This window comes from Mus pahari, chromosome 7, assembly GCF_900095145.1.
Source record: "Mus pahari chromosome 7, PAHARI_EIJ_v1.1, whole genome shotgun sequence".
In the NCBI taxonomy this organism is placed as follows: Eukaryota; Metazoa; Chordata; class Mammalia; order Rodentia; family Muridae; genus Mus; species Mus pahari.
In genome coordinates this window covers 2,389,179-2,400,109 of record NC_034596.1, presented here as the reverse complement: position 1 = coordinate 2,400,109, position 10,931 = coordinate 2,389,179, and the positions used below count along the sequence as shown (strand labels likewise).

Below are 10,931 nucleotides of genomic sequence, written 5' to 3'. Positions count from 1 at the left end.
AAAAAAAAAAAAAAGACCTGGGCATCAGGATATAAGTTAGGTGTCCAGGGCCTGGATTTAGCCCACAGCATTGCTGGGAGGGCAGACTGGTTTGGAGGCCCTTGCTCTGGCCTCTTTTACCCCATTACTCGGCTTCTGGGAAGCTGCTTCTCACCTGGCATGCTCGCTTCTTTCTTTGCTGTGTTCTGAGGTGTAGGTTTCATTTGTGACCTGGGGAGAAGTGGAGAGACCCAGTTGGGGGTGATCATTATTATAGTCCGTCCCACCTGTGAAGAGGGTGCATCCATTTTGACATTCTCATTTGCCTTTCCAGGAATTTCGGTTTCAGCTAAATAGATTTCATGGGGCCCCCACTCTATCTTTTCTAATGTGGAGCCGAGTATTAGATGCAGGAGACCATAGAGAAGCATGCCACCAGGCATCCAGGAGGTCACAGGAACCCCAGATCCCTTGGCTGGAGAAACATAGCCTGGAGGCCGCTTGCTGTAAAAAGGACTCCTAGTGCAGTCCCTAGCGCAGGCCTCTCCTGGCTGGGCCCATGTCTCCCCAGGAGGGCTAGAAAATGGCTGGCCAAATCTCACAGACAGCCAAGGCCTGGGCCAACTCACCATGGAGATGGCAGAGTTAGAGGAGCAGCTGCCTCGAAATCGTTTGCGCAAGGCTTCTAGTACCTGAAGGAAAGGTAAATAAATATCTGCTTATGTTGATCACATGTAGGCCTCTAGGTCAGGCGTGTGGGCAGGAGCCAGCCGTGTACTCACCTTCTTGTCTGTGAGGCAGCCAAACACTAATATGAAGACACCCTGAGGAGAGGGGTGGGGAGCTGGTTAGGGGCAGGGGAGGCTCTCCTCTTGCCCCCTCTCCTCATCTATTCTCAGACCTTTTCTCTAATCCACGTCTTAATTCACCTCCTCAGTTTCTATGCACGTTGGCACTATTTGACATTGTATGTGCATGTGTGTACAGTATGTGCACGTGTGTGCAGTGTGTACCGTGTGCTACACTGTACATGTGGAGGTCAGAGGACAAGGTGGGGGAGCCGGTTCTTTCCTTCCACCATTTGGGGTCCAGGGATCAAGCCGAGACTTGGGAGCCGTCACCTTTACCTGCTGAGCCATCTTGCTTACTCTCAAGGGCCTTCCTTAAATTGAGTTAAGACTGGGTACTCATGACTTCCAGACCTCAGCGTAAATAAGAACACCAAAGTTATCCAGTGAGGCAGTGAAGGGACTGGGACCTATATTTAATCCTTCTAAGATTTGTGAGCCTGGTGATTGGCAGTGACTTAGTCTCCTAAAAGACCAAGTGGCGTAGCCGCCCCACCCTTGCTACCTACCTGGAGGCTGTTGAGAATGGAAAAGGCGTAGTGAGAGACTATGGAGCCATCAAACAGAGTGGCCACGCCCAGTCCCCAAGTGAGGCCAAAGATGGGTGTGAGAATAAGCAGGGCTTTAAGCACCCCCACAAGAGCTTGGCGCTTCTCTACTGTGGGCCCCTCTGACAGCGAAGGTCTCAGCAGCTTCAGCACAGCGATGACAAGGACCAGCCCGTTGACACCAACGATGGCCAGCACTGGCTCACTGAAGCTGTGCAGCATGACGCCATCTCCGTGCAGCAAACATTTCCCCTCCCATAGGTATTTCCTTTGAGGCAAGTAGAGGCCCAGGGTGACAGCCGCAAAGCCCAGTGGGCACAGGTAGCCCAGCATCACCATCAGTGAGAAAACTACGTGCTTGGACAGCTGGTGGAAGACAAAAAGCAGCTGGTGGGCCAGCACCAGGGCCTGTGCCAGCATCCAGAAAAAGGTGGACAGGTAGAAAAAGTGACACAGGAAAGCGGTGACTAGGCAGACCGGGCTGTGGTACCCTGAAGGAAGGAATGGGTTTCCCAAGAAGCACGTGTCTGCGACCAGCAAGCAGATCACCATGTTAAACAGGGCAGTATGGCGGAAGAAGGCGACTTTGTTCCGAACCACTGCTCTCCACACCAGCCTGTAAATAACCAGGCAGACGAGCAAAGCCAGGATGGAAGCCCCCATACCCACCTGGCTCAGCAGGCCCAGGGTGGGATTTTCTGGGACAGTGTGTTGGGACATGAGGATGGAAAAGGCTGTGAGATGCTGGCACATGCACTGAGTGATGCTAGCATTGACTGCATGTACCTCGCACCCTTCATCTGACCAACCTCCTCGCCCCTGGAAGACACTGTGGTTCCAGAACACACAGTGCAGGGTTCCATTCATGTCTTCATAGTCCATGATAACCTCTGCCTGCGTGAAGGCCTGGCCGTCTGCTGTTACAGAGACCACAAGGATCAGCCCAGGGGTGGTATATGGGGTGTTCCACCGCCCTCGTGTGTAGTTTGAGGGCAGCCAGTAGTCCAGCTTTTGCAGTACTAGGCTAGTAATACTGACATTAGTTCCACTTTGGACCAGTGGGGCCAGTGAATGCCATGGAATCCGTGCCTGCAGCAGGGGCCTGGTGGAGAAGGATGCCTGGTAGCCGGGAGGAGAGGAGTGTCTGAGGAGCTGGCTCTGCAGCAACACATTAGGTGAGCTGAAGGCGAAAGGATGCTGTTGTGGGCTGAAGCTGTGGACCAGGGTCTCCACAGCCTTCAGGAAATCTGAGCCCATGGAGGGCTCCTGGGCCTGGGCCAGAGTCCACAGAGAGCTGATGTTCGCATCTAGAATCTTGTCTGTGGTCGTCAGGAGGTCCTGCAGTGACCAATAGTAGGAGTTGTAACTTACCGGAGTCTACAGGGACATCAGGACTTACAGACCCCACCCTTCCTTCCATGGCAAGACCCAGAGTGGCAAAAAAAAAAAAAAAAAAGTGACAGGCCAGGCCTGTGGGGGACCTTCTGAATCAGGGGATAGAGAGCACTGCTCCGCAGCTCCAGGGCCCTCTCGGGATCATGGTCTCCAAATCTACACCCAGATCCTCTGCCTAATGCCTCTTCTCCAGCTGGCATCTTTGGGACCTCCTAGGTCCTACAAAGGTCCTTCTTCAACTCTGTAGCTTGTCCAGTTCTGCAAAGCTAGGAGTGGTGGCTAGCGGCAGGAAGCTCGCTATGCTCAAGTTGAGAGCCCTATGAGGTCCGAGTGGCCATCTCTGCAGTTTAGAGGCTGACAGGGGAGGGGCGTGGTGTTGCTGCCTCTAGCTGTTCTTGATTCGTGTAGGTACAGCAATGCCTCTATGGGTACTGGGTTAGTGTGTGTGTGTGTGTGTGTGATGTTCCCATGCTGTGTACCCATGCGTGTCTCTGAAACTCATGCCTCCCCACCCCTTCTGGCCTCTCAGCATCAGGCTTTCTTTATTCTCCATGACTGGTGTTTTACAAACAGAGACAGCAGGAACCCTGGGCTCTAAAACAGTCCCTGTTGGGCTGCCCACATGATGTCAGAAGGCATGAATGAGCTTCCACCTGTGACCACCCAGTAGGTGCCCACTATGCTCCAAGATCTTACCTTCAGAGCACTGTCTGTGAGCTCTGTGCTTGTCTCTGCTACCACCTTGGCCAGTAAGGTCACAGTGTGCAGCATTTCCCATAAGTCAGAGGGGGTGCTGGCCACCCCCGCCTGCCCTTGCAGCTCACTCAAGATCCATGGCACTTCCTCACTAGGCTTTCCTTGGCCTTCCAGCAGCAGCTGACAGAAAGGACAGTGGGTGACTTGAAAATCCTCACTAGGAAGGGGCCATGTCTTCCCCTGCTGCAGCTCCTTGCTTCTGCTCGGCACCCCTCAGAGGAACAGGAAGAAGAGAGAGAGAGTGCATGCAGAAAGAACAGATACTAAAGAGGACTGATAGTACTTGGTGGGACTGTGGTTTGAGACAAATACCACCACCACCACCACATAGATCCCCTTTGTCCCTGGAAGATCCACTCTTGCACTCCTTTCTAGGTCTGCAAGGGCTCCAGGTGAGAGGGTGACTAACATGTAAGCTGGCATCAGAACCTGAATTCTGGGGGAAGGAGATGGAGAGGCATGGAGGGAGAGAGGAAATGCCGGCAGGCAGGCAGGCAGGCAGGCAGGCAGGCAGGCAGGCAGGCAGACAGACAGACAGACAGACAGGCAGGAAGGCAGACAGAGAGACATGCAGGCAGGCAGACAGGCAGGCAGGTAGGCAAGCAGGCAGGCAGGCAGTTGGATGGGCAGGCAGACAGGCAGGCAGGCAGACAGACAGACATACAAGCAAGTAGGTGGGCAGGTGTTTGCTGGGAGTCATGCAGATAGCAGCTTTACCTTGGTTTTAAGACACAAGGTGAGGATCTTTGCTTCTGTGCAGCTGTTCTGGACTGGCCTCCAGATGCCATCAGTTCCACAGAGCCTCTTTACCACACCTTTCTTATTCACAGGACATGGGGCCTGTGCCACGAAGCCAGCCTTGGTGACATTCCATCCAACCACTGAGAAGTCCTCAGGGCAGGTAGTGTCTCCATCTGAAGAAGGATCAGCGAAGTCTCAGCAGCCAGAACCTAAGCAGGCCTGACTTAGTGGCTCAAGGCACAGGGATAACAAAGAAGAGGCCCCATGTTTCAGGGACAAGCCACTTAGAGGTCAGCCTACTGGACCCAAGGCCCACATACCCTGGATAATGGTGATGGAGACAGGAGCCACGAGAGGAGGCAGGCTTTGACTCTGAAGGGTACAGGTGTATGTGGTATTGGCTGCCGGGCAGTGCTGAATAGTTAGCACAAAGCATTGGGAATCCGACAGTTTCTGCAAGGAGGCTGAGGGCAAGAGAGAGGAGAAAAGTAAGGTACCCCTGGCTAAATCAGATGAGGGCTGAGCAGGTCCTAAAACGCCGCTTCAGAGTGGTCTTCAAGGATGAAGCAACGAGGGCAGGCAGAATGGGATGTTAGCCTCCAACCGCTGGTTCAGAATTTGGGTTTTCCTGAAGTGCATCCTATTGGAATGTCTCTAGCTCTGGGTCTCAGTTTCAACAGATTTAAAAATATTTGTTCTTGCTATTCATATGGCGTTTAAAAAAAGATTCACTCTCATTTTAATTATGTGCATGTTTGTGTGTCCTTGTGTAAGAATACAGGTGAGCCCTAAGTAAGCTTCAGATCCCCTGGGCTGGAGTTACTGGTGGCGAGCCAGCAGCATGGGTGCTGGGAACAGATCTCAGGTCCTCCGGAAGAGCAGCAAGTGCTTTTAACTGCTAAGCCCCAATTTCCTCTCCCCCACTTAAAAAAGCTGTTTACGTACTTTATGTATATGAGTGTTCTGTCTTCACGTACACCAGAAGAGCGAATCAGATCACATTATAGGTGGTCGTGAGCCACCATGTGGTTGCTGGGAATTGAACTCAGGACCTCTGGAAGAGCAGCCAGTGCTCTTAACCGCTGAGCCATCTCTCTAGACTCCCACCCCTTTCCCTCACTTTTAAAAACAGAATATTATTAAACTTACCTAGAGTTTACTGCAGGAGTCAAGGGGGGTGTGATGGAAGGGTTCTATCAACAGAGCAGGGATTGCTCTGACGGACGTGACCGCCCAACTCCCATCCAGAACGGTAGCGGGTGCTGCCTGGAGGGACCAGCCTCGTCACTCATCTCTGACAGTGTCCTACCTTGGCTGTCCTCCCCAGGACTCCAGGTAGCAGTGTAGGCCGTTGTAAGTGGGATGCAGCAGCTCAGCTGGAAGCCAGTGGAGGCAGCGCAGGAGATGGACAGGGTGTCTGGGAGTCGAACGACTTCTTCCTCCTGCAAGGGCACCTTCACCACCTGCCGCAGCCTCCACCTGAATCCCCGGGCCTCGAAGATGCTCTCGTACTCACCTGCAGAGATGTGCCCACTGTACCTGGCGGCTCACCCAAGCCTGCCTGTAGGCCAGCTCTCCACTGCTTTCTAATCCTCGGCCCAGGCCCCCAGTTTCCCATTCCTGCTCTCTGTGCCAGGACCTTACTTCCAGCTGGAAGGTCCCAGGACAGCCCATTCGGAAAACACTCCCTTGTCCCAAGGAGAAAGACCTATAGAAGAGGCTCCTGGCCTGTCCATCCTAGCCAGTGCCAATGGACTCTAAAATGAGCCCCTTCCCCCACCATACTACCCAGCCACTCGGTATCTGGACCACTGCTTCTCAGCCTGTGGGTTGTGACCCCTCTGGGGTCGAAAGACCCTTTTACAGGGGTCACCTAAGACCATTGGAAAACACAGACATTTACATTATGGTTCATAACAGTAGCAACATTACAGTTATGAAGTAGCAATGAAAATAATTTTATGGCTGTGGGGGGGGGGGTCACCACAACATGAGGAACTGAACTAAGGGGTTGCAGCACTAGGAAGGTAGAGAGCCACTGCTCTGCCTTCCTGCACCAGTGCTCTCAGTCTTTAACACCCCCATCACCCTCTGCTGCGGGAATAGTATGTTCTGAAGGGTAGCAGCAATCAGAGGGTTAACATCTTTGTAGTTGCGTTTGCGTGTCTGTGTGTATGTGCATGCACACACATGCACAAGCATGTCTGGTGTGTGGGTCAGAGGTGAGTGTTCATCTTCCACCTCGACTGAGGCAGGATCTCTTGTTTGATGCTTATCCCCTGGGCTCTTTTTCCTTTCATCTTCTGGTTGGTGGGAGGTTTCATGGAGGAAGCATGGCCGCGAGCATCTTGTCCTTCTGCCTTCATCTCCCAAAGGCTTAGATTATAGGTGTGCACCACCTGCCTGGTTTAGGAGACGTCGGTAACTGAACCCATTGCCTTGTGCCTGCTGGGCCTGCACTTTACCAGCCAGGGCTCCAGAGCTGCCACAGTGCAGCCTCACCACAGTCACTTTAACCGGAGACAGAGCCAGCTCTGCATTTGCTCCCTGTAATGTCGTGAAGGCAGCACTAGATGTCACTACCCACTCCTGACAGAGCCAAGTGACTGGTGTGTGTGTGTGTGTGTGTGTGTGTGTGTGATTTTACATCATCACGTATCAGGACAACACTGAGTTTTTGTGAAGCTCTGAAAGGGTTTTAGGAACCCCCAGATTACAGTGCAAACAGCTGGCTGTCGTATAGGACTTTCCACACTACAATGAGTCTCTTTGCCTTTGCTTTCCCCGCAAGTGGAAAGATGGAAAAGTCTAGAGAGGGGTGAATGGAGGGAAAGAAAAGAAGAAAGGGGAAGGGGACATGAGAGGGAGAGGTAAAGAGAAGCAGAGAAAGAAGTGGGTAGTTCATGTCTGTAACCTCGGGCCTTGGTGGGCTGAGGCAGGAGGATTGCTAGAGGTTGAGGCCAGCCTGAGATAAAGAGTGAGGCTGAGGTCAGCCTGGGCTACAGAGAGAGAGATGACTCTGTCTCAAGAGACCCATGGGAGAGAAGAAGAAAGAAGAAACTGGAGGGTTACCTGCCCAATGACGGGACATGCGGGCAACGCAAAGGCCAGCCTGGCCCTCACTGGACGTTTGCATCACATTGGTCCCTGGCCATAGAATGATGGGTCTGTGGCTCTTTGAGTGTCTCAAGAACCAGCTCAGGTTTGTGGTCTCCTCTTTCTTGAGGAGAATGAGGTTCAGGGTGTCCCCCTGCACTTGCAGCCGAGAGCCCAGTGTCAGGGTTGCAGGAACTACAGGAAGGGAAAGAGATGGGGGCTAGAGAAGGGGGGGAGTAGCAACTCCTCCTCCCCATCCTCTGAGGCCCGACTCCCCGAGTAACTTTCTTCTCTGCCATGCTTGGGTAGCTCAGCCATGCTCGGTAGATGATGGTGACTACACCCCGCCTGGTAGACCCTCCCACTGAGAACTAAAGTGGCAAGCCCTCTGGCTTATGATTTCCACTTTCCAGGGACGTGGGGTGGCCGAAGCTGCTTCTGGGAAGATCCCCTTGCCCACGTGTCTCCAGAGTGCTTTCATTAGTCTCATTTTTCAAATCCCAAGCTCAGGTCCAGGGTCTTGCTGAATAGTTGGCTTTTTCCCCCCAGCCAGAAGAGCAGCTGGGCTTGGACCAGCTGCCAGAAGCACAGGTCCAAAGTAAAGGCCAAGACTGAGCGGACACCTCCAACAGCCCAGAGAGTATTTCTCCTCACTTGGGGATGCTAGTGTGCAGGTTCCTAACCCTCCTTACCAGGTGGCAGCAACTGGCAGTAGCCGGGAACAGGACCGTGGAAGCTGCGACACATACAGGGATCTCTTTCTGGCCTGCGGCCCCAGCAGTGTGGGTAAAGGGAACAAAGTGTGGCGTTCCATTGGTAGCCAGGGTGGCAAGTGCAGAGGCTGGTCCCGCTGTGGTTAGCGTGACATTCTGTGACCGAGAGAGGTAGGCAGGCTGAGAAAATGAGGTCTCAGGGCTGGATGGCACTAATCTTGAAGTCCCAGGAGATCAGACCCGCCCACCCGAGGGAACTTCCTTTGCAGCTTGCACCTAGTAAAGCAGGCCCGTACCTGGCAAGGGTGCCCTTGGGGAGTTCCTCACACTCTGCCTGCCCCCTATATTCTCTGTTCAGATCAGAACATGGGGACATGAACAGGAAGGGAGGGCGTGGCTGGGTAAGGGGATGAGAAAGGTCGTGGGGCCAGGGACAGTGAAGTGAGGATTAGGAGAGCCTGAATCTTGGGCAAGCTGTCTAGATGGAGAACTGGGAGGCGCCGTCAGCAGGGAGCCCTGTGCAGCTGCTACCTGTTGTAAGGCCAAGGCCAGTAAGCATTCTCAGGGGAAGGAGCGCCAGAGCAGTAGGGAGAGTAACGTTCTTAGAGAGCTCCTGTGGCCAGGCTCTGTTTGAAAATTCCAGATGCACATAGCTGGAGACCGGCACTGAGTCTAAAGACCAAAGGGGACATCAGAGGGGAGGCAGTGAGGCCCCAAGCTAGTCCCCTTTGGCCTTAACATATTCAGGTGGCCATTTCCGGGGACACAAGCAGATGTCATCTCCTGCAGCCTGCCTAGGTACACAGAGGTGCAGGATGGTAACAACTCCCACCCTAGTTGGGGAAGCACTCTGGTCTATGGTTCCAAGTTGTCACTGCAAAGTGCACGTGTCTTTCTAGGCCTCACATCGAAAGAGCTGGAGAACCCCCACCCCCNCCCCCACCTGCAGAGCCTCACTGTGGTCCCTCCTGTTTCTTCCTTTCCCCTTTCTTGATACCCCTGTCCACCAGTCCTTCCACTCACCCCCTTCTCCACTGTGCTGGTTCAGTTGCTGCCCAGATTTTCCTCCAGATGGACTGAGCTCCTGGAAAGAGATGGAGAAGAGACTGAGAAGAGAGGTCTCAAGTCCCTCTCAGGGCACCTTCAGGGGCAGCCTGGCTGCTCTAGCGGGACTTGGTCTCTTGGAAGTTCTTCTTAGGCCAGAGGTCAAATGTAAGTATCTGGAGGGGGGAAAAGGGCATTCAGAAACGGGGGGGGGGGCACAGTTCCAGGGACCCTGCCAGGGCCAGCAGCCTCACCCGAAACCAGGCACGCCCTGGAAGTCAACATGCTTTGTTTAGCTCCTTCCTGAATTGACTGTCCCTGGGCCTCTAGGCTAATTGAAACGGCTGAGTCCGGAGCTCCAACAAGGAGGCAGGGTCCTGCAAATTAACCCATGTTTTCCTCTCAAAATCCCATGTGTGTATGCATCTAAAACCAGATGGCAGCTCACACTTGCAATCGCAGCATCCAGGAGGCTGAAGCAGGAAGATTGTAGCAAGTACAAGGTCAGCCTGGGCTACAGTGAACTTTCAAGAAAACAACTAACAACAATCACCCCAAAATATAGGTAATAAAACCAGAAGGAAGCCAGACATGGTGGTTCAAGCCTGTAATATAATCCCGGGGTTTAAGATAGTGGGGTAGGAGTACCACTTACTTAAGTGCAAGAGTTCAAGAGCAGCCTGGGAGACCCAGCAGATCCACACAGAAAATAAAAACAAGAAAGGACATGAAAACTAGGAGGGCCCCGCGATCGGATGTAACACAGACAGGCAGGCAAGGGTAGGCTATAGATAAGACACAGAGGAAGCCACAGATAGGGTTTAGATCTGGGGATTGCAGTAGATTAGGAGATGTAGATAAATAAATGACAATACTGCTACGTCCTGGGAGAAAAATAGATAATAAATGCAAGCCTAGGCTCCATGCTTCTCCTCAGACTCTCATCATCTGTGCCATAAGCTTCTGCATCTGCAAAGGTTTTCTTCTCATTTCATTTTAAGTTGCTAGCATGACCAGAAGAGCAGCAGGTGCTGTAGGGTGTCATGGGGACTCAGTAAAGTCATGGAAGTGTCCCCTTGCCCTGGGCAGAAGACTGCCTTCTTGGGGGTCTTGCAAGCTGGTCCCTTCCTTCCACCTTTCATCCCACTCCTTGTGGTTCCCTACAACCTGCGGCTCTGACTGTGGTCTCTGCAGGTCTCCCCAGGGTCCTCACCCCAGTACTTACTGACTGGGCTGTGGGGACAAATGTTGGCTCCAACTCCAGCAGGGGAAGAGTCATGGCCAGGAGCAGCCGGGAAAGAGCTAGAGAGGACATGGCTTGAAGCAGCAGGTCCCTACAGCCCTCCAGCTGTCCCAGGATGCAAATCTCCTCCCCCAGAGCCAGCAGGGCTATCACTGACGGAGGGGAGGAGAGAGCAGAGGGAGCCAGGGTGAGTTTACAGGGCAAGTGCCACAGCCTGGGATTCAGGCGGGTATGCTTCCAGGTCACTGGCCACCCGGACCCCACATGATTCTGTGAGTGGACTGTGCCTTGGTTCTCCTGGGCAGGAGGAGAGGACACGGGTGCCATGTCACAAAAAACCAAAACCCAAACCAAAACAGGTCACAGAGGCAGGTTCAGGCATGGTTGGTCCCCAGGGTCTAGGAAACTTGGATCGTTTTTGGAATGCCTCCAGGAGGCTAGACCTTCAAAACTAAACCAAGGTTAGAAAAGACTATAAAGAGGGCAGCAAGATGGCTCAGAGGGTAAAGGAGCTTGCCACCAAACTCCACAGCCTGAACTGGTCCCTGGAACACACATGGTATGAGAA

The 10,931-nt window shown here is 53.2% G+C and overlaps 1 protein-coding gene across 1 annotated transcript in view; it reads right to left on the bottom strand.

Annotated features, from left to right (window-relative positions):
* Adgrf3 (adhesion G protein-coupled receptor F3) overlaps nt 1-10,435 on the bottom strand; it is a 12,113-nt gene extending 1,678 nt beyond the window's left edge. The window contains exons 1-13 of the mRNA XM_021202591.2: nt 10,346-10,435; nt 9,100-9,160; nt 8,608-8,748; nt 8,056-8,232; nt 7,340-7,558; nt 5,577-5,783; nt 4,588-4,731; nt 4,244-4,440; nt 3,467-3,646; nt 1,337-2,713; nt 762-803; nt 609-671; nt 155-210 (exon numbers count right to left, since the gene is read on the bottom strand). Coding sequence (XP_021058250.1) covers nt 155-210; nt 609-671; nt 762-803; nt 1,337-2,713; nt 3,467-3,646; nt 4,244-4,440; nt 4,588-4,731; nt 5,577-5,783; nt 7,340-7,558; nt 8,056-8,232; nt 8,608-8,748; nt 9,100-9,160; nt 10,346-10,435 — 2,954 coding nt within the window. The remainder of the gene's footprint in view (nt 1-154; nt 211-608; nt 672-761; nt 804-1,336; nt 2,714-3,466; nt 3,647-4,243; nt 4,441-4,587; nt 4,732-5,576; nt 5,784-7,339; nt 7,559-8,055; nt 8,233-8,607; nt 8,749-9,099; nt 9,161-10,345) is intronic.
* Between the last annotated feature and the right edge of the window lie 496 nt (nt 10,436-10,931).